Source organism: Berghia stephanieae, chromosome 4 (genome assembly GCF_034508935.2).
Source record: "Berghia stephanieae isolate SIO BIC M18660-M18661 chromosome 4, UCSD_Bste_1.3, whole genome shotgun sequence".
Classification (NCBI taxonomy): Eukaryota; Metazoa; Mollusca; class Gastropoda; order Nudibranchia; family Aeolidiidae; genus Berghia; species Berghia stephanieae.
The window spans coordinates 68100352-68124351 of record NC_088363.1 but is presented as its reverse complement, the minus strand read 5'-3'; the positions used below and the strand labels follow the sequence as shown (position 1 = coordinate 68124351).

Below are 24000 nucleotides of genomic sequence, written 5' to 3'. Positions count from 1 at the left end.
TCAATTTCACATTATTATCTATTTCTTCCAGCTTCAAGCAGCAACATTAACATTGCACATTGCACCTTCCAAAATCTCACAATCCTTATGTGTTAATCCATGGTAAGTTCACTGTCTCTGTGATGTATTATCATTGTTGTTGTCAACGTTATGATTATAAAATACCTGTTAATCTTCTCTGTCAAGGCTGAGAATATGATTTAACTCAGTAATTAAAATTCAGCCGAAAGAAGAATAAAAAACTTTTCTCAAATAAATGTAGTCATTGTCTTGGTAATCGTGCTGGACAAACATAAGGAAGTTTAGATTTTTCCACTTGAGGGCCAACAACAATGTAATTTGCTATATTTTTGTGGAAACTAATTTTGGAGACCATCCGGAGACCAACCTTATGAGAGTGGTGTCAAAAACTCCCGATGAATGGCCTATGAGGTCATTTTAGTGATAGTTTGAGATCACCTAAAAGTCTTATCCAGTCACAAGCACAGGTCTCCACTAAGAGGAATACACTCAAATGTTTACAAATCATATATAATATGTAAACAAAACATAATACATTACATAACAGAGAGATGATTTTCAAGGGAAAAAATATCTCCCAAAACTAACTATACATTTGACTGTTTCCCTCTCACCAAGGGTATCTGGTCAGGGCCAGGACAAAACCAAATAATCTCATTCCAAGACAAAGACAGAAAGCTAGTTGGAAAACAGATATAGGGGATAGAAGAAGGTAAGTACCTCCCTGCCCACTATGGGAGGTCATGAACCCCACCCAGTTATTTAGCATTAAATGAACAGTAAAAAATACTTGCCAACAGCAACATTTAATGTGTAGGACGTGACATGACACCTGTTTGGCAGTATTACAATTTTTTTCAACACAGACAATGCTTGTAACGGTCAGGTACTAATTTTGCACCTGACTCAACTATGCACTGCATAGAGCAGGACTCGCACCCAGGACCTTCCGATCTGCAGACGAGTGCAACTCTGTAAGACTACATTGCCGCACAAAATGTTTTACTTATTATATTTATTATGACCTCGCTGTTGCCATTGCATTCGAAGATGGGATATTTTTAAACACTTGACTCAAAAATATGAGTATAATGCTGAGATTTGTCAAAAATTGGAGTTCATTCCATTATACTAAAACTTCAGTTTAGTGTCTTATCCTCTGATATAAGTATTGTAAGCCTTAACATGAAAACCTGTTCCAAGATAATATTAATTAGCATGAGGTAACTGCTAATAATATATTGTCAATAGCTCTGTTTTATTAATCTTTAATTTCATACAGGTTATAACAAGGAGTTTACATGGCCTAAATATCTTGAAGAGGTTGACGCAGAGCCGGTGCCCTATGAATTTTTTAACCAGGTATGAGAAGGTATTTTATTTTTCAATAGTAGCGATATTATGTTTTCTATCTGAGATTTAGAGGTGCATAACGGCAAATTAATTTGATCTTTGGCATTGCACAAATAGGATAAGAATATTTATACAGATCAATTCAAAGTAGTCCTTCATAGCCAATAGGCCCATAGAGCCGGAGTTTATCCCAGTTTCTGTAGCATGAAACAGGCTATAGCAGTTGCTTGCTATCATTTCGATGGGACACTACTCTACTTTCCGCCCAGCTACCCAATCACTGCTGGGTGGACTGGAGGATTAAAAAAGTCTTTGACTGCACTCAGAATTGATCACGGTCCTTCTTCATGTGAAGTGAGCACTCTACCAAATGAGCTATTGGGGCCCCCAGATCAATTAAAAGCTTTGGTTGAAATGTTTTCTTAGTTCTTGTTTTCATTTTTTCTATTCCAACAAATACCATTAAAAGTCACAACCTACCTGCGTGAATCTTCACACGACTATTGCCTTTGAATCACTTTTAGATGTTTTTTGTTTTATTTATTTTTTTTTTGTTGTATTGGGGTTTTTTGTCGTTTTTTTTTTCGTTTGTTTTTGTGTTTTTTTTTTGTTTTTCGTTTGTTTTTGTGTGTTTTTTTTTTTGTTTTTTTTTGGGGGGGGGTCTGTTTTGTGTGGATATTTATTTTAAACCACAGTCGTTTTCTGCATCAGCAGATATATTCACTTCAAGTGGACTAAAAGGGCTATCCATTTACCTTCACATCTATTTTATAGCTTCTTTGAGGTCGCTGGTTTTCCCTGAGGGCAGGGGAGTGTCAGCCCTCACTGAGCAGGTTAATTCGTTATCGGTTCACTATCTGATTATACCCGATATAATTTGTCTTTTCCATGTGGCTTTGTATTCTTGATCTGGAATGAGACCATTTGGACCATTTAGATCTAGTTCAGCTCGGAGTCTTGTGCTGAAAGAGAACAATTAAATGGATTTGGTTTTCCATGAGAAATTTTTTTTTCTTTGTAAGCTTTCTGTTATATTAGTTACTTTAATATTAAGTTTGATTTTTTTTTGTAGCTACATGGATATGTTGTGTCAAATTAGGGAGCAGGTACCGGTGTAAGATAAAGATTTGAAAAATAGTTTGTATAAAACAGTACCAGACAAAGCAGAGAGAAAAATACAAGAAAAGAAGAAAAAAAAACATTAAAAAAATATAGCCAAATTTTTTGGGATGTTTTTTTTTTAAATTTAATTTTTCTCTCTTCATTGTCTGGCACACACCTTCTTTTCAGATTTTTATGGATTTGTTGCTCTTGAATCAAATGCTCATATCTGTTGAACTTGCCCTGTTGTTTTGGTTTGTTTTTGTTTTTTTACTTCAAAATATTTGAACTTTATCATCCTCCTTTTTCATGGCACTGAAACGACGTAAACATGTTGCAAACGCCATACAACCCATACAAACAATCGAAAAATAATCCTTCTTTAATTGATGTAACCAAAACTTCAATATTTATACCAGGAACAAGCAAAAGGAACTCCTCCAAATGCCACTGACGAAGCACTTGAATATTTGGGTATATTCTACAAAAGATCAGGTTCTGCTGCAGATGTTACTATGTGTTCTCGTAAAGGTGTGACCAGAAATTCATGTAAGCATTGCATTGTATTATTTTTTCTTATTTAGATCATTGGTATTAATGAGCTTGGGTTCTAAAAGAAAGCACGTCAGTCTCCCTTCATTGACATTCTTGTGGTTCTCTTAAGAAAACAATATAATAATAATAATAATAATAATAATAATAATAATAATAATAATAATAATAATATAATAATAATAATAGTAATAATAATAATAATAATAATAATAATAATAATAATAATAATAATAATAATAATAATAATAATAATAATAATAATAATAATAATAATAATGATAATAATAATAATAATAATAATAATAGTAATAATAATAATAATAATAATAATAATAATAATAATAATAATAATAATAGTAATAATAATGGTAATAATTAATAATAATAATAATAATAATAATAATAATAATAATAATAATAATAATAATAATAATAATAATAATAATAATGAAGATTAATTATATTGCGCCCAATTCTCTAAAATAAAGCTCTAGACGCATAACAACATCAGTCCATTCAAATCTCGTTCTCGGTCTCTCTCTCTCTCTCTCTCTCTCTCTCTCTCTCTCTCTCTCTCTCTCTCGTCTCTCTCTCTCTCTCTCTCTCTCTCTCTCTCTCTCTCTCTCTCTCTCTCTCTCTCTCTCTCTCTCTCTCTCTCTCTCTCTCTCTCTCTCTCTCTCTCGTCTCTTCGCTCTCGCTCTCTCTCTCTCTCTCTCTCTCTCTCTCTCTCTCTCCTCTCTCTCTCTCTCTCTCTCTCTTCTTCTTCTCTTCTCCTTCTTCATCTTTTTCTTTTTTTTTTTTTCACCTTCCAACTCACTGTGAAACATATCAAAGAGATCTATTATCAAGTATATATACCTCTGTGATTAATTGCAAAAACAAAGAATACTAACTTTTTTTTGTTAAATTGTTTCAGACTCTTGTCATGTGTTGTTATTGCATTATAGTCTGAAAAATAGAATACCCTTTATTTTTTTAAATTAGACAAAATTGAAAGTTTGTTTTGCAGAACTAATAACAGTGCGATGAATTTGTTATTTCTGACCAAAATCCAAATTATGTTTTTCTTTATGGAAATTAAATTCTTTCATATGTCATGTTTTGTGTGGTCTGTTCTTTAAGGCTTTGAAGGAATTTTTATTCTTTTTTTTCTGTTAACATCTGTATCTTTTAAATCGATACAGGGTTCAAGAAGAAAATGAAAGAGGCTGTCAAGTCGGCTTCAGAGAAAGATGTTCTCAAAGAGGATGGATTTAATTGGTTCACCTTCCTAACCCACCATTTTCTTAGAATAACCTGAGGTAATCAGTAAATATAAATATCCTTCAGTTCTTCTTTACTTCTTCTTCTTTACTTCTTCTTTTCTTCTTCTCTCTTCTTCTTCTTTCTCTTCTTCTTCTTCTTCTTCTTCTTCTTCTTCTCTTCTTCTTCTTCTTCTTCTTCTTCTTCTTCTCTTCTTCTTCTTCTTCTTCTTCTTCTTCTTCTTCTTCTTCTTCTTCTTCTTCTTCTTCTTCTTCTTCTTCTTCTTCTCTTCTTCTTCTTCTTCTTCTTCTTCTTCTTCTTCTTCTTCTCTTCTTTTCTTCTTTTCTTCTTCTTTCTCTTCTCTTCTTTCTTCTTCTTCTCTCTTATCTTCTCTTCTTCTTTTCTTCTCTTCTTCTTCTCTTCTTCTTCTTCTTCTCTTCTTCTTCTTCTTTCTTCTTCTTCTTTCTTTTCATTCTTCTTTCTTCTCTTCTTCTTCTTCTTCTCTTCTTCTTCTTCTTTCTTCCTTCTTCTTCTTCTTCTTCTTTCTTCTTCTTCTTTCTTCTTCTTCTTCTTCTCTTCTTCTTCTTCTTCTCTTCTTCTTCTTCTTCTTCTTCTTCTTCTTCTTCTTTCTTCTTCTTCTTCTTCTTCTTTCTTCTTCTTCTTCTTCTTCTTCTTTCTTCTCTTCTTCTTCTTCTTCTTCTTCTTCTTCTTCTTCTTCTTCTTCTTCTTCTTCTTCTTCTTCTTCTTCTTCTTCTTCTTCTCTTCTTCTTTCTTCTTCTTCTTCTTCTTCTTCTTCTTCTTCTTCTTCTTCTTTCTTCTTCTTCTTTTCTTCTTCTTCTTCTTATGCCTCTCTGAACAATTCTCATGCTTTGTATTTTTTTTGTTTTCTAAATCTGGTTAATTATACAGGTTTATTTGGTTTCCATGCAGTCATGGAGTAATGAAACCTGCAGTTTCTTATAATATGATCCATTAAAAATATTTTATTTGTATAAAACTATCTATCTGCTGTTTTTTATTGCTTTTTTTTTTCAATTTATAATTTTTATTCTTATTTTTTTAATGTGTTTTGTCCAGATAGATAATATTTCTCTTTTTCTCTTCTGGTATTTTTTTTATGTTGTAATAGAGAGATTTATAGAACTTAATTGTCTCACTTGACAAATGCACTGTCAATATTATGTTCGGTCTTTAAGACTTAAAATTTAATCAAATCTCAGAGCTTCTATGTTATGTCTGTAGTAGAAATATCATTCAAATTATGAACAAAATGATTTGTCTCAAAGTATCAATTTAATCTGAACAGGTATCCCATGTTGAAAGATGTCTTTGATATCAAGAAGATGAATGTGCATTTTCTGTGTGACTGGCAAGGTAGGACTTCTTCAATTTATCTTGATTTAACTGTCAAGCACACTTATAGATAGAACAAAGATGACGTCACTCAGGCCTTTGTGTTTGTTTTTTTTGCCATCCACGTTTATGAGTAATTCTCACTTAACTGTATTATCCAGACTATAAAAGTTCATGGTTACACAGAGTTTTGTGTGTTGGTCCGTTAAACTTCCGGATGGCAATGTGAGCTTCTTAGCCAAGCGCATACTATCTATAAAATAGTATCACTTTATCAACAGGTAGTCCTTCAGAGCCATTTGTCTCATGAAGCTGGAGTTTATCCCAGTTTCTATAGCGTGAAACAGACAATAACAATTGCTTGCTATTCTAAGGAAAGGGCGCTGCCAAATTGAATAGACTCAGCTACCCATTTACTACTGGTTGGACAAGTGGGGTCGGGAAAAAATCTCGACTGCACCCGGGATCGGTCTTGGTCCCTTTGCGTGTGAAGCAAGTGCTCTACCAACTGAGCCATTGGGACCCCTTAATTTATCAACAGGTCAGCAAGCTATTGTTGCTGTCAATCTTACTCTAAAGATGCCGGAATAAACTCCACTTATGACTCTAAAGAACATCTTAAAATTGTATTGGATGTTATCATGTTTTTTACTTTGCTAATTAGTCAATGAGATTCTTGTAGAATGAATGAAATTGTCACTCGTTCTTTGTTGTTTTTAGATCACCAGAAATGTGATCTCACTATCTTTATATACGAAAACGGTTACAACAAATTATTTATATTGGTTACAATTGTTTTGGTGAAAGAAACTGCTGATTTCTTAATCACATACCATCAACTCAACTGAAATGTTACAATTTTAAAAAATTTAAACATCATTGTTAAGTTTACGAAACTGATTAATGTTTACACACTTGCTCTTATTTACAACACTCTGTTTTTTATTTTTCAGGATTGGAATTCCATTTTTCAAATCACCCTGGTATACCAGTTGCCAAAACAGCACTGCAAAGCGACAAATGGCCAGCTCTTCAGCTCTCCTCATGCATTGCATTGCTTCTCCAAAAGGTAGGCTTATGGGTGTGTTTGTTTCTTTATTCCTTTCTCTGTTTGTTTTGGGATGTGTTTTTGTTCCTTGTATTCTTCTCTCTGCTTTGTCTGGCACTGTTCTATACATCATTCTTTTTCTTTCAAGTATTTTGATGTTAACGAAGTGGACTGTCTGTTAGTTTGCATGAAAGATGGTAACTATTGAATTATTATTGAGCAGAAATGACTGAATAGCTTTAATACAACAAAGAAAGCTTTGATATCAAACTATTTTTAACTAACGTCAAACAATAGAAATGGGACAACAGAAGAATTCAATATTCATATTTTGGGAGTCTTAGAAACTTTTTATCGCTCTGCGCTTTGTTTTGTCTCTATAGAACATTGAATACAATTGCAGACATAGTTATGCATATGTTAATTATTGTTAGGTCATGAAATTGGGATTTAGGGCAATAACTGTTTTGATTTTATAATATTAACCGTAAAAGATTTATACACTTGCCGTTATCAACCTTTCAATCATTTTCCCTTCAAAATGTTGTGCTTTTATGGGTTTTTTCGTTAATTGGAGATAAATCTTTTTGTTTTGCTTTTCTTTTACATTGAGGCATTCCACGAACCTTTCCAAGGCTCTGATTTGTTGAATATTTTAGATTTAGTTTTAAATAAGTTTTTAATTTGAACAGAGATATTTTTTTCCTAAAGTGAATATTTTTGTTTTTGACTTTTTTTTATTTTTGCTTTGAGATATATCTTAATTTAAAGCGTATAACTATGTCATGAGTTTATATATGGTTGTTTTCTGTTTGAATCAAGCATGGTTTTCATTTTATTTCAAAAGGAAAACCTACCAGCAAATCCATCGAACATCATTGCAGGAGCTGATCAAATCACCAAAGAAAAGGCAAGCATGTTTTTCCTTTTAAGAGCCAACCTGAATTAAAATATTAAAAATAAAAATCGGTTCCCATACATTTCATTCTACTTTTCTGCAGCAGGATGATATTCTTAAAACAATGCAGCAGGATGATATTCTTAAAACAAAGTATTCTTGGTGGCTCAGATATAGGATCTAATGATTTTCTTCTTCTGGTAGGGGGAGGGGGGATGGGGGGGGGGGGGGGGAAGCTTAATTGGTAGACTGACTTGCAAGCATGTTATTATGTTAGTAGAGGGGGGTCACTTACTTTCTATTCTATCGCCCTATAGTTTTTAACCCCTACCAATTGGGTTTTTACTATGTGTTATGGAATAAAATACATTTTGTTACATCGACAAGTTTCAATCTATTTTTCATTGAAGATCAAAGGTGAAGGATCGTGTGTTAACTCATATATCGTCTCCATGTTTTATATCTTGTCAGTTCATTGTAATGTGTTACATTTGCTTTAATTCATGTGTCTGTGTGACCTTAAGATGGTCTCAGACTAGGGATACAAATAATAGAGAGCTTTTGTGATCTACTTTCCTTTCCTGATTTAACTCCTTACTTTTTCATGTGAGCTTAGCTTAACTCTAGATCTATAAACCAACCATATACCTTCCATTTTAATAGCACTGAAATGCGTGGCATGACATGCCCTTTTTGAAATCGCCAAAACAATAAATGTTTTTCTAGATCTAGACCCCTGAGTAATTTTTCAGAATTTCTCTCATTCTCTATTATCTTCTCTTTATTTCCATTCGATTTTCGTAGTTTCACTTGTTTGAGCTTTGCATTAGATCAGAGTTGTTATAAATTCTATTTTTCTTTCAGCTCCCTCATCTGGAAATGGGTCTGAGACGACTTATTCAAGCATACATAACATATGGAGTCATCTTGAATCATATGTCAAGTGTGAGTCATAGAAATAGGACCTTAGTGTATAGAGCTGGTGATGTTGGTGTGCGAGTCATAGAAATAGTGCCTTAGTGTATAGAGGTGATGATGTTGGTGTGTGAGTCGTAGAAATAGTGCCTTAGTGTATAGAGTTGGCAATGTTGGTGTGTGAGTCATAGAAATAGGACCTTAGTGTATAGAGGTGGTGATGTTGGTGTGTGAATCATAGAAATAGGACCTTATTGTATAGAGGTGGTGATGTTGGTGTGTGAGTCGTAGAAATTGGACCTTAGTGTATAGAGGTGGTGATGTCGTAGTGTGAATCATAGAAATAGGACCTTAGTGTATAGAGGTGGTGATGATGGCGTGTGAGTCATAGAAATAAGACCTTAGTGTATAGAGGTGGTGATGTCGGTGTGTGAATCATAGAAATAGGACCTTAGTGTATAGAGGTGGTGATGATGGCGTGTGAGTCGTAGAAATTGGACCTTAGTGTATAGAGGTGGTGATGTTGGTGTGAGAGTTATAGAAATAGGACCTCAGTGTATAGAGGTGGTGATGTCGGTGTGTGAATCATAGAAATAGGACCTTATTGTATCGAGGTGGTGATGTCGGTGTGTGAGTCGTAGAAATTGGACCTTAGTGTATAGAGGTGGTGATGTTGGTGTGTTAGTCATAGAAATAGGACCTTAGTGTATAGAGGTGGTGATGTTGGTGTGTGAGTCATAGAAATAGGACCTTAGTGTATATAGGTGATGTTTTAGCTATGATGGGTAGTAGGAATTTAAACAATGCCCTCGTAAGGTAGTTTTTGGAGAGATTTTTGTTCATTTTGGGGTGTTGTTTTTTTGTTTGTTTTGTTTTTTGTTTTGGGGGTGGGGGGGGGGGGGTTGGTTCATTTTTTGAGTATTTTTCTATTTCTATTCTTTTTTATATTGTTTAGTTTAGGTTGTTTTGTTTGTTTTTGTGTTATTTTTGAATTAAATACTCGTTTCAGAGTATAAATGTTTATTGTTTGTTTGTTTGTTTAATTTCAATTCAAATCGCTTTTATTCTAGGATGATATGGATGAGACAAGACTTAGAGATAGTTTCCTCGAGCCTGCTCAGAAGATGGTTACAACGGCAATGCAAAACGACAAAAAGTTTGCCCAGAACTTTCAGTTTAAAGCCGGATCTGATGGGATTATGTGTCACGCGCACAAGCTTGCTGATTCGCCTCAGATGGACATCCAAGAGATAAAGATTGAGAATTTCCTTGTAAGTGAATTGGTATCAGATGGAGTCTGTCTAAAAAGTTTTGGCAGTGATTATGGAATTGCATTAAAGTTGATTGAATTGGATTTGGTCAAAAGTTGTTTCCACCCCCCATTCCTTTCTCGATATTATCGTTATCATTATTATTGTTGTTGTTATCATTATTATTATTATTATTATTATTATTATTGTTATTATTATTATTATTATTATTATTATTATTATTATTATTATTATTATTATTATTATTATTAATTATTATTTATTATTATTTATTATTATTATATTATTATTATTATTATTATTATTTTATTATTATTATTATTATTATTATTATTATTATTATTATTATTATTTATTATTATTATTATTATTATTATTATTATTATATTATTATTATTATTATTATTATTATTTTATTATTATTATTATTATTATTATTATTATTATTATTATTATTATTATTATTATTATTCATTATCATTATTATTATTATCATTATTTTTTTATTATTATTATTATTATTATTATTATTATTATTATTATTATTATTGTTATTATTATTATTATTATTATTATTATTATTATTATTATTATTATTATTATTATTATTATCATTATTATTATTATTATCATTATTTTTATTATTATTATTAATATATTTACTATTACCATTATTATTATATTTTTTTTACCATTATTATTATTATTATTATTATTATTATTATTATTATTATTATTATTATTATTATTATTATCATCATCATCATCATCATTTGAAATTGATCTGTGCGACTCGACAGCTATCTCCCTCATTATTAATTTGATCTTTTCATTCTTATTCTGTAATTTCAGGGTCTGACTTCCAGGATTTACCATTTGAACATGAACAGCAACCCCTTGAACAAAGTTCCAGAAGATCTCTTCACCCATTTCAACAACCTGACAAATCTATCTCTCAACAAGTGCAATATTACTGGTAAGACCTGCATTATCTCAGAGGTCTTGATTGTTTTAATGAAACTTGACCCTTGACCTTTCCAAATTTCTGTGTTACTTTCTATTGGAATCATTAAAAATTTTATCTAATCATATTGGTCATAGATTTATTTTTTTTTAATTCTCACGATCTTTGATTTTATTAGCAATTTTCCTTCTTTTTTTAGTTATTAGCGATTGGTTTAAAAAAAATTAAATTACAACCTATGAGGTAAACAAATAGAAACTTTGAAAACTTTTTAATCCAATTTACAAACAAATTTAATAACCGAAGATATGAGAACTATAATCTCAGTATCTCGACCAGGATTTGAAATCACAAATTACTTAAATTCAGCGCTATCAGTTTGTTTGCTGGACACAAATAATGTAACAGTGACATTCCATGAGTAAGGTCTTGAATCCTTGATGTTTTCCAAGGATGTTGCACTTGCCAACATCGATTACAACAAATAAAATACATTTATTCTTGACTAACCCCCCTCCCCCTTTTTTATCCCTCCCCCAAAGAGATAAGAAAAATACCTTGTAGACTATTATAATGGAATCAATTAAACTTCTATTTTGTCTTGTTTTCTAGTTCTTATTTTTTGTGATCAGAAAGTTGGGTTTGGCTCGGGTTTTGAACAGATGGGCTCTTTGGGTTTGATAAATAGACTTTTTTTTGGAATAAATAAGTACCATCAAGGGTGAGATCATAAACTGGTACAGACTAGCTTTATTAAAGAGGAGATGTAAATTGATTACTCGCTATATTTTACATTCCATGAATGGAAACAAATTAAATTTTCACTTGTTTTGCTCAATGCATGATCTGTACAATTAGCTTTCTTTTAGTTTATTTTTCATTTATATATAATATTTCCACATTTCAAGTATTATGCACATTCTCTCAGCCATTAAATTATAAGACAAATGTATTTGAGAAGATGACTCTTTGGTACTATTTTTCCCCAGTTGTCATTATTTATTTATATTGTTTTCTTCCTTCGCTAAATATTGATGAGTTCATTTTCATGTAACTAATTTATAATAGTAATTGATATTATATATTTCCTCGGTAATATAAACCTATTTGATATCATGTTGATAAATGCAATGAATTTAGAAAGTTAAAACAGAAAGCAAATTAGTATTTCCTAATTGAGTGCGAGAAAATAGTTGCTAACTTTAATCAAGTGTATTTCCATATCCATTCTTTTGATCCATTTTTAGAAATACAAAAGATAGTTCCATTCACACTGTTGGTTATGTAAATATGCGGTCTAAATATAATTTAGGTCTACCAAGAACACTAAGTTTCAAACCATCTCACGCACATGACCCCCCCCCCCCCCCACTCCCCCAACACACACACACACACACATAAACAAACATGCACAACATACACATACAGACACACACACACACACACACACACACACACACACACTCACAAACTCACATGCCACACGTTCAAAAAAAGCCGGAGTAAAAGAAACAAGCATTGCAAAATTAACTTAAAATTTTTCTTGTTGAAATAGAGCTCCCATCATTTGCCCAAAATATTTCCTTGGAAGAGATCGATGTGAGAAACAACAAGCTGACCAGCCTTCCAGATGATATCGATCAACTGAAATCTCTGAAGGTATGAGATAAGATTGTAGCTAAAACGACAATGTTGTGATTTAGCCAATATCTATTGGAATCACACACACTATATTTAGAAGAAAAAGATTAATAAATGAATGTGCACGTTTATATAAAGACATGCCAACAGTTCTGCAGTTTAATCATGGCAATGCACTTTATGTTACTTTTTTATTGTTATATTTATACAATTTATAGACGTGTGTTAATCCAATAAGGTATTCTTTCATATCCAAATCAAATTGAGTTGTATGTGTAAAACGTCTTGGGCACCAGGTCAAATCAGAATTTGGGAGTATTTACTAATCAGGTCAATAATCATGCACCAAGCTGCTTCCAAAGAGGTCAAATTTATTCTTACTGATTGACGTCATATAGATTATGTTTTACATCTTGAGCATTTTGTGAGATATGCGCATGCGTAAAATAATAGCCATTTAAGTGCAAGAAGCTATAAACAGCGGAGAACAAAAGAAAATTAAGATTTAATATTTTTTTAAACGCCCACTTTTGTGTCTAGTTTGTCTTTTAATGAGAAGGCTGGGTCACTCAACTTTATAAAGTGAATACATATTCATTTTCTATGACATGGACTATTAACTAAATACAAATGAATATAACAGCTTCAAAAAAGAGGACAAAATACAAATTACAAGCCGATCTCAACTAACAACAAAAACTATTAAAATGGTAAAACAATGTCCATTGTTTATCCTGACTGGACATGCACAGACTTTTTCTCTTGTCTACCAGGATTTTAGATGATATTAATGCTGTATTTAGTGTGTGTGTTTATAATTGCATGGGTGTGTGTGTGTGTGTGTAAATAATGTGGCAAAGAAAATTTGATTGATAGATACCGGTGACCACTTGACGTTATTATCAAGTTTCAAACAATCCACCGTAATTTGCCAAAGTACCAGCAAACCCAAGACAAAACTTGTGTTAGGCAGTTGAAGCATTTGTCTGAAAAATCAAAATTGATTTTTTAAAAAAAGACTTGGTCTTTTATTTAAACTGTTTTGAAAAACACTCGTCAAATGGAATGGGAGCTTCAATTTAATTAATGAAGACGTTTTGAGTTTCCCTTTATCAACAAAACATGATGAATGAAACACTAAAAGACGAATGAGAAATGAGAGAATGGTGTTCCGTTCATAATGTGTTGTTGGCAAAAGGATAATCTGAAATGTCTACACTATCTATTTTTGTTCATTAAATTGAAGCTTCTATTCCATTTGGCTATTGTTTTTTATTTTGTTGAGCTTCAAGCAGCAACATTAGCATATAAATTGTCATGTAAACATGTTAAAATTTGTGGGTCAAATCTTTCGCCACTTGCTTAACCTAATTTATTTGATTGCGCTAGTGTGTTTTATTTTTTGTTTGTTTGTTTTTTTGTTTTTTGTTTTTTTTAACAATTGAACAAACTACATAAACTTTAAATAATATCAACCAAATCTATAAGATACAATTCTTAGACCAGATCTCCAACCAAGCGATTGCTTAATTCCTCAATCAAAACACACATTTGAATCTCCAGAATTATATTAACCAAGAGGAATTGCTGCTTCGAGATTACTTGAGGTGAAGATCATTTAACACCTCTAGGAGCAATACGAGCTGCAGTGACTTAAAAGACGAGTGGACTAAAGAGTTCAAGTCGTCCTGAAATGTTCAGTAACTTCAAAGCCATTTTTCTCCAAACCACTTTTCTACAGAATGTCTACTCCAAATGGAAATAATTCAGCACATAATTTTAATTAAAAAAAATTTTCATAAAATAAACTGTAGAAAATGTAGAGAATTTAGAAAATTTTCTTTTCCTTCATATCATAACAATAACTCAATTTCCATAAAAACACGACATGAGTGCCTCACATTTTTTTAAAGAAAATTACTTGTGATTTTGCTTATCTTGTTCTTCAACAGGTTCTTCAAATATCTAACAACCCTTTGGAAATTCTTCCCCTGAAAATCTCTAGTTTGACAACTCTTGTTCACTTGGCTGCAGACAACATTGGAAAAGTAGACTTAAATATAGTTTGCAAACTTGTCAAATTAGATTTCCTGAGTGTTTCATTCAATCACATCGACGAAATACCGGAGAAATTTGGAGAACTCCCTTTGCAAACATTGTACATGGCTGGACTTCCGATTATGAGTCAAAGTTCCTCATTTGCTGCATCTTCCATTAATAGCCTATTGGACAGCATTGTCGTTTATAACAGGATCCTTGCGAAGGTGGGCAAAACATATCAAATTTGATGCTTTCATTACCATGTAGTACGTGTGCTGTCATTTTAATGATTTTTAAGTTATGAATGATTTGAATCGACATGTACTTATGTGCAGGTCTGATAACCCAAAATGGTTATGGACTCATTGTTGTAATGGAAATACCCTCAAACCGACGATCTATGTGAACAGTTTGTCTTGTTATCTCCAAGGCAATTGCAAATGCTAAACTACAAGTAATTCTTGCTAAAAAAAAGTTAGCACAGTTTTGTAAACTAAGGACAATAAGTATTTTTTTTTTTGCGTTTATATTGTGCTTATCCATTGTAAACACCATGTTCTAATTCATGTTCTAATTGCTTAAAGATTTTGCATTATTATTACCTCTTATTTTTTATTTAGTTGATTTTATTTTTATTACAATTAAAATGTTAATTTAAAACAAATTCCAATTTGAAATTGACAATTTAGTTTTCGGATTAAGTTTTTATTTTCTAATGCTCACCCGGTTCAATTAAGCAACTCTTGCTTCACACATTTCATTCATTTTGTTTTTTTAATCCACAAGGACCGGCAAGAGATGATTGAAAAAGCTGATAATAATGGAGACAACAACACTTCGAAAATTATTGAATTCAACAAGTTACTCCAAGAAAAATATCCCCAGTTTAATAAAACTAAAGGTTTTAAAGGTATATGTTTTGATTTAGAATATTATTGGGTTGATTTTTTCCAGTGATTTTAAATAAACAAATTCAGATAAAAACGTCTATTCTGTGACAATGCATCATAAAGAAAAAAAAAAATGTTCAATGATTGAATGTGATCTGAAAGAGGATTTGTTTATCAGTCCAATGATAACACCATTAGCAAACAAAGGGTCATTTTTTGATTATTTCAACCTGAAGTAATCGGAGTAGTAGCATATGGCTACACCTCCAAATTCATTTCGTCAACCCAGCTTCGAAAGTCTTCCTGCGCCCTAAGGACTGTTTCATAGCCACCTTCAAGTTTAGTTACTGGACAGTGGAGGACGATGTGATCGCTGGTCTCTGAAGCTGCCTGACATTTCCGGCAGGCATCACTATTCCCAAGTTTCCATCTGCACATATTTGATGCAGTTCTGTCATGTCCTGTTAAGAGGCGATTTGAGGAAACCCAGTATTTCCTGACGTTATGGAATGCAGGCATTCTTTTAGTGGGATCTAATATGATGTTTGACTTGTCGTCAACAAAATTGTCATTGCTGTTGTTAATTTTGTTGTTTCCGTTGTTGTTGTTGGTAGTGGTGGTGTTCTTTTTGTTGATATTGTTGTTATCGTTCTTGTTATTGTTACTCTTATTGCGATGTAGAAATGTTAAAATGCTGCAGGAGAGGCCCAAAGGTGGCAGACATGAAATAACTGTCAATATCCTTACACTTTATACATTCTCTAGATGGAGAGATTCCACCAATCATTCTACAATTGAGTAAACTTCAAAAGTTGCATCTGTCCAACCAGTTGTTTACCACTGTTCCCGACACAGTCAAACAGCTGGAATCATTGCAAAGCCTCAATTTGGAATCCAATCCTCGCCTAGAAAGTGTGTCAGCTGAACTCGCCAATCTTCCCCTTAAAGGTTTGTCATCAAAAATTAATTCCAAATTAAATGTTTTCCATGTTTATGCTGGTTTGTGCTTGCATATTTATGTGAGCAAGTGTATATGTGTGAGTGCGTGTGTGTCTGTGTGTGTGTGTGTTTGTGTGTGTCTCTGTATGTGTGTTTGGGTGTACTTAGGAATGGATGTACTAAGTTATTATTTTCCTTTTATACGCACGATCGTGCTCTTGTATATTCATTGATAAATTGTTCGGAAAATATTTTTATCATAATCATTATCATCATCATCGTCGTCATCATCATTAACAGCCTCACCACCACCATCATCATCATTATCATCATCATCATCATCATCATCATCATCATCATCATCATCATCATCATCATCATCATCGTCTTCTTCTTCTTCTTCTTCTTCTTCTTCTTCTTCTTCTTCTTCTTCTTCTTCTTCTTCTTCTTCTTCTTCTTCTTCTTCTTCTTCTTCTTCTTCTTCTTCTTCTTCTTCTTCTTTCTTCTTCTTCTTCTTCTTCTTCTTCTTCTTCTTCTTCTTCTTCTTCTTCTTCTTCTTCTTCTTCTTCTTCTTCTTCTTCTTCTTCTTCTTCTTCTTCTTCTTCTTCTTCTTCTTCTTCTTCTTCTTCTTTACAGTCTGCAATCTGAAACCCGTTATCTCACTTACTTGAGACCAAATTTTTTGGGGAGCTTATATATAAGACAATATCCATGAATATGACCGAAGCACTGTACGGCAAGCTGATAGCAACATTGAACATATAGGACAAGACCTTTTTTAAAATATAAGTCTCAATTACAATTTCTTTTGGATATAGCCATTGCTGTTGTCAACGAGGTAATCATTTTTAACCTGACTACATTGAGAAAGTGTTAGTACTGAGATTTTTCCTAGATCTTAGCTTTATGATACCCACAATTGGATTTGAACATTCGACATCATTAATATCATTATCATTATATCTGACACACTTACACACACACACACACAGACACATACTAATAAGTCTTATTTATTCTATTACCAGAACTCCACCTGCGCAACTGCACTTCTCTGAAAACTCCGCCAAAAGAAGTTGTCAGAAGAGGATTTTTGGCTGTCTTTGGCTTCCTGAAACGCTTGCTTCAAGGATCTGTACTTTGCAAAAGAACAAAACTTATGATGGTTGGTCTTGGTGGTGCTGGCAAAACTAGGTTAGTGGTATTTGGTTGATGGTTTTCAGCGGTCAGATCTGGCATATTTTTTTAGCGTAGTAATTTTGCAATAACATTTTAATTTTGTAAACGTTTGAGCTATTTTTTTCCTGAATTTTTTGGGAAAATACTTAATTTCTAGACAAAATTATTAAGAGCTTAGAGCATAGCGTATACTATGGATAAAGTTCAAAAGTTCTTTTTTGAAGATGTTGTATTCCTATTTGTACATTGATCTCAATTACTATTGAATTGTTTAGTCCACTTACTTTAACGTGGAGATTCCTGCCTAAAGATCACCAGAATTTCTAACCCTTTTTGTCTATTTTCCGTGTCACACATCCATTATTCAATGAAACTTTTGATTTCTCATTGAAAATTTGTCTCACTAAATCAGTATGTGATGAATGGAATTATTCACCCAAATATTACTACAAGCATCAATGGATCCTTTTAAATAAAGAAAACAAAGACAAGCCTAAAGATTTTTTTATGACATATATCTAAAAATTCGATTTATTTACTCCAGTCTGGTGAGAGCTCTAACGCACAAGGCATTCCGGTACAATGAAAGCCTGGAAGAAAACATCACAGATGGAATAGACATCACTGAATGGTCAGTGAACACCCAGAAATTTCCAAGCGTCAATGATGAGAGTAGTAATGAACCTCTGCGTTTCAGTGTCTGGGACTTTGCTGGCCAAACAGTCTATTACAACACTCATCAGGTATTAAACAAAATGATATTATTTTGTATCGATATGCAGTAATACCCCTCAAAAACCATTCTTTTGGATGTAGGTTTCTTTGAAATTGGAGGTGAAGTCATTTAGTCTTCCCTTGAAATAATAATTTAAAACATATTTATCCATGAGATTGTTAAATGCAATTTTATCTGTCCTTTTGTAGTTATTCTTCTTAGATTTTTCAGTTAAGAGCAAATCGGAAAATTTCAAATCAACATGTTAGTAATTAAAATATTCCGCATTCATTTTATGAATAAAAAGAGACATAGATTCACCTTAAATAAAGTCATTAGTTGCTTTATTTAAAAATCGTTTCATAAAAGCATTAGGAGAAAAGTATAAAAAAAACTTACAAAATAGTTAACGATATAAGATGTAACTTTACAATGTTAAAGAAAAAAGAGTGAAAAAAATTCTACATGTTTATTGATGCTCAAATAAAGATCATGAATATGAATTTAAAAACTCAGTGTTAATGGCTTTTCTTCTCTCAGTTTTTCTTGTCCAATCGTGCTGTGTACCTGTTGCTGTGGAATATCCGTTTAGGATTTGAACATGCTGGCCTTGATTTCTGGTTGAGTTCTGTGGCATGCCATGCACCAAAAGCCCCCATCGTTGTTGTCGGAACTCACTGTGACAAGGTACTTTGGAATTTTAAAAATTTTATTTTAACTTTTTTTTTTTTGTCGTTGATCTCAACCAATGATGTTCTTCTTCATACCTTCTTCATATTTTATTTTTACTTTTTTTTTGTTTTTATTAAATTACATTTGTTTAAATATGAAAACGTTCTTCTTATTTTTGATAATAAATTTGTGAAATAGGTGAATAATGTTAATGATTGCATCAGTCCAAACCAATTAAATCTGTGTTTTGATAATTGACGTATTATATTTATTTTCCTTTATTTAGTCATCATTTATTTTTTTACAGTTTAAAAATAGTCCTAATTTAAATAGTAATGCATTTGACTACTATGCAATATGTAGAGTTTAGGTTTGTTGAATTGGGAATGGGGTTGGTGATAGGGAGAGAAAAATTCGTAAAATTCAGATTTTTCCCAAAGTTCGATTTTTTTCTCCTTGTAAAACTGGTTACAGTTGTTTTTTATTTGTAGTGTAAATGGAACTGTTTCCAAATTTATATGATAGATCTAAATGAATGGCTTTGAGTATCTCGAAAAAATGTGTATGTTTTGTCTTAAAATTCAGTTTGTTTATCTTTTCACAAAGTAAGGATTCACTAGTTTGTTACATTGTCATGCATAATAAAAAGTTCTATTGTGATTATTTTATTGCATTGTGATATCTCTTTACATTCTTCGTATTTTTCAAGGTTGAACGAGGCAAACTTCCAGTCGAGGAATTGAAAAGGAAATTTCCAAAAATTGTAGCATTTCATTTTGTGAGCTCATTTACAGGAGAGGTAAGGAATGTTAGATTCACTGTTTAAGGCATATAATATTTTAATCATGATAAGTTAAGACTTAGTTTATTATGGGTGCAAGATTTCCAGCTTAAACCGGAGTTCCAGCTTTTTAAAATGGATTTCAATTTATCTTCAGCATCTAGATCATCTCAACATAATACCGTTTGAGGCAAAGGTCACATTTCAAAATAAGTATCAGGCTTTTTGAATTTGCTGGAAATGGATTTCAGGCTTTTTTGGCCCAACCTACTTGCACACATGGTTTATACATGTGAAATATTCAGTGTTCCAAAACAGTATCCCTACATAATCATGCCTCCATCTTCAGAGAAAATTTCACATTGCAATCAATTTTTGCCGCTTTTGTTTAGAAACAACAAGTTTTGCAAATCACTCGTCATAAGCACTGTCTGCTTGAATGGTGACTTTAAGGTCAGAAGATGGCAATGACGTTGCTGCTGCTGCCAATGATGATGAGGATTATGATATTGATTAGGCTCTACAATGGTGATTTATTTACCAAATAAAATGCCATTTTCATTTTTCATACACAATTATGTAATACTAGAAAGTTAATGCCGTAAGCATCTTATTTACTGGGGTTTAAGTACAAACTTTTAACATTTTTCATTTTTCATTTTTTATGATCGAAAAAAAAATTCTTGCCAATTTATTGATAATATTACAAGTGCAAAAATATTAGCTTATTTAGAAAAAAACATCTTTTGAGAAAATATATTTTAAAATTGTTTGAATTTAGCATTTTTATCATATTCAAGGAGTGGCCTCACAGAGATAAACACGCGTTTCGTTTAAATGGCATTGAGAAGTGCTTTAGCTTGTAGTAGAGAAATCCAGTATAGCTGGTTCATTTGGTAAAGATCTGACAAAGTGTGTAAGAATCAGGGCCAGACAAAACAAGAAAGAAAAAAAAATAATAAAGAAATAAATAATTCAAGAAAATTCAACCTGCCTCGACTTGGGATCGAACCTCAAACCTCCTGATTACCGGTTAGATGTGTTACTTTTATACCACCGAGAGGTTACCCAATAGTTGAGACTGTAGTAGTGTATGGTAGCATGTCTGACCGGTAATCAGAAGGTCTCAGATTTGTGGGGGGGGGGGGGTTCTTATATTTAGTAAAGTTTATTTTTTGCTTTGTGTGTATTGATTTATACACACTTTTTCAGATCTTTATCTTAAACCAGTGCCTGATCCTTAATTCGTCATTTGAAATGGTCCATTAGATTCTTACAATAAACTAGCATCATATTCAATGTGTAGCAAGAAATTGTTATTGTCCATTATGCAGATAGAGTTGGAGCTTATTTGGAATCATTACGAAATATGTCATTGTTCCCTTTGAATAAACCATAACTTTTTTATCTTTTGCCTATAAATCAGTAATACTTGTCATGGAAGACATATGACTTCATGTTTTCTCAATTCACCAAAGAAAATCCATGTGTTGGAAATCGGAAACAATTGATTGTTTTCCTTATATGCATTTTTATTTTCCAGGGAATAAACGACTTAAGAGTGGAAGTGATTAATTCCGCCTTGAAACAAGAGTACATGGGTGAAAAGATTCCTGAAGCCTGGCTGAGTTTAGAGACCGGTCTTGACAAGTAAGTGGCATGAGTTGTATTCATATTCCTAGCACTTGAATGAAAATCATTCAGGGTGTTTTTTGTATTTTTGTTTTTTTGGTTTAAATTGATTTTATAGGTGCAGCTTTGTGGTCTGGTGTTATGACTGAGACTTGTAGGTCTTGGGTTTGAGTCCCATTGGAAAATACTCTTTACTCACATTTTCTCACACTCACATTCTCAAGTGTAAAATGAGTACCTGACTGATAAGAGCGTTGCCTTGGTTGCAAAATAAAACTGCAATACCGCTTGTTAGGCTTCATGTCTTGTCCTTTATGCGAAGTGTTGCTGTTTGCGTGGGACCTCTTTTAAACCCATTGGGATCACTTTGTACATTGAGTAAAATTTAGTAAATTTAGTTGCGCCATAAAAACATAATCTTTACTTTTTATTTTGGTTTGTTTGGGGTTTTTTTTCGTTTTCTTTTTTTTTTTTTTTTTTGTTCTTTTTTTTTTCCGTTTTTTTTTTTTTTGTTTTTGTTTATTTTTGAGGTGGGAATGTTTTAGCCTCTTCTTCTGTAACAATTGTATGCTGTCCTTTGGATAGGATGCCTGTAAAAGTTCAATCCACCATTTCTAAAAGACCCCACTACCGGATTACTGGGAGATGAACAAAAGGGGCTTAAATCACTGAAGCCTGGGTCAAAATTTATCCCTTTGCAACTGATCCATTAGGAGAGCCTTTTGATTAGTTTTATTTATAGGGTGGAATAATTACTACATATGTTCTAATTATTTAAATGTAGATACTACTCAATTATTTCCATCCACATCTTTTTCTTTGTTAATAAAATCTAATCTTGCTTTATTTGTTGTTCTCAGAGTTCGTGGTAAAAAATCTCTGATTAAATGGGAAGAGATAGAAGAAGTTGCTACGACTGCTGGGATTTTCGATAAAGCTGAAGTAAGTGCCATTAGCCAATTGATTTATAAAATAAATAATAATAAATAAATAAAATTCCCTTTATTCATCCCATAGGGGAAATTTGTCTCGAGGGTCTATTCCAAGGGAAAACTGGAATAACCCAGGCGTCAGCCGCAGTGCAGCGCCACAAATTGAGCTAGGGCGAGGTGACTTGCTCAAGGCCACACAGCGCATCGGCAGATGGTAGAACTCGGTACCTTTTGGTTATGAAGCAAAGATCGTACCGCTGAGCCACACTGCCCCTGAACATTGATAATTAATGTATTGTTTTTAAATTCCCATAATTGCATACAGCTGTCACTGCCAATTAACCAACCTTGTAACACTTGCTTTATTAAATTAAACAAAAATATTGTTATCCAAGAGACGGGTCATTGGTCCATGGTCATTGTGTTGTGATTTTCTGTTGTGTTTCGATTTAACTTCATAGCCACTTTGTCTACTTTTAGTCAAGAAGTGATTAAGAGGTGGGAGGTTTGTAAACCGACTATATAAGGCATTGCGATGGGTTTAAAGTGACAATGTTTTTAGATTCCTTTCCCCTCTTATTCAATTTGTCTGGAGCAAAATTATTTATTAGAATTTACTAGTAAAATTTAAATTTCTGCTTACTTTGAACAAGAGACCCCTTGATCAAATGTTGATAGTCAACTTCACTCTTTTGTTCCAAAATATATGGAATACCCTACCTGTTGCTATCAAGCTGTTGAGCAATATTGAGACCGCTTAAAATGCAATGAAGACTAACAGGAAACTATCATATTTAGTTATTTCTTTTGGATATGCATCATTTACTATAATGATCAATTTGAATAAGGTGAAGGAGAAGAAGAAGATTCTGAGCCTGCTTCCGGCTTCTCTTTTTCTCCCTTGAAGAAGAAACTTAACTTCAATTGCTCTTGTTGAAACGCTGCACAATGATGTCTGGTATAATCTGTTTTATTTTTGTTTTTCGATCAACTCCAAAAAAAAAAGGTGTCGTAGTAAAAGTTAAAGAAGGAAATTCTAATTTTTTAAATATATATATATATATATATATATATATATATATATATATATATATATATATATATATATATATTATATATATATATATATATATATATATAATTTTTTTTTAAATCCTTAGCTTACCCAGTCAGTACAGTTCCTTCATGATCTTGGATCAGTTCAGTTCTTCAACACGCCTTTCTTGAAATCCCACGTGGTCATTGTGCCCCAGTGGATTGTCGACGTTATGGCATGCATTGTTACTGTCCATGATGGACCTACCAAGGTGAAACAGCTTATGGTTTAATACAGGGAGATGTTGAACTATTAATAATTTATTATTCTTTCATCCTAAAAAAATACCCATAGCTTGCTAAGATAAGAATTTTTTTCTTATTGTTGCCCAAAGCCAAATCTAGAACACCATTTTGAAAAAATTGCTTGTTAACAATGAATTAAATCACTGTAGTTAACAATCTTTCAAATTGCGTTCTCCATATCTACAAACAATCCCTATGCTAGTGCTTTAGGTTAAAATATAACTTCTGGTTACATTTGAATTTTTATTATCTTTACGTTCACAGAGGATAAAATTGATATCAAGTCACATCGCTTTGATTTAATTTTTTTCCTTGAATCTAAATCTGAATGAATATATGCCTACAAATTAAAGAGCATGTGTTTTTGTCTAGATTTGGATTATTTATCCATAAGTCCCAAATTTACAATCTAAGACGTATCTGAAACAAGAATTTCGTGTCATAAGTGATATTTTTAAAAGACTTAAAACATAATTCTCATTATATTTTTCTTCCATTTTAAATAAAAATCTAGGAT

General features: G+C 32.3%; 1 protein-coding gene across 1 annotated transcript in view; it reads left to right on the top strand.

Moving 5' to 3' along the window:
* Positions 1 to 24000, top strand: part of LOC144971834 (uncharacterized) — a 94740-nt gene that overhangs the window by 34987 nt on the left and 35753 nt on the right. Inside the window, exons 24-44 of the mRNA XM_078912909.1 lie at positions 1304 to 1383; positions 2895 to 3024; positions 4215 to 4311; positions 5579 to 5646; positions 6579 to 6694; positions 7521 to 7583; positions 8436 to 8516; positions 9557 to 9757; positions 10610 to 10733; positions 12277 to 12380; positions 14315 to 14626; positions 15189 to 15312; positions 16058 to 16240; positions 17260 to 17425; positions 17955 to 18153; positions 18666 to 18812; positions 19507 to 19596; positions 21122 to 21228; positions 22071 to 22152; positions 23303 to 23449; positions 23998 to 24000. The exon at positions 23998 to 24000 is cut by the window's right edge and continues 162 nt beyond it. Of these exons, the coding sequence (XP_078769035.1) occupies positions 1304 to 1383; positions 2895 to 3024; positions 4215 to 4311; positions 5579 to 5646; positions 6579 to 6694; positions 7521 to 7583; positions 8436 to 8516; positions 9557 to 9757; positions 10610 to 10733; positions 12277 to 12380; positions 14315 to 14626; positions 15189 to 15312; positions 16058 to 16240; positions 17260 to 17425; positions 17955 to 18153; positions 18666 to 18812; positions 19507 to 19596; positions 21122 to 21228; positions 22071 to 22152; positions 23303 to 23449; positions 23998 to 24000 (2624 nt within the window). The remainder of the gene's footprint in view (positions 1 to 1303; positions 1384 to 2894; positions 3025 to 4214; positions 4312 to 5578; positions 5647 to 6578; positions 6695 to 7520; positions 7584 to 8435; positions 8517 to 9556; positions 9758 to 10609; positions 10734 to 12276; positions 12381 to 14314; positions 14627 to 15188; positions 15313 to 16057; positions 16241 to 17259; positions 17426 to 17954; positions 18154 to 18665; positions 18813 to 19506; positions 19597 to 21121; positions 21229 to 22070; positions 22153 to 23302; positions 23450 to 23997) is intronic.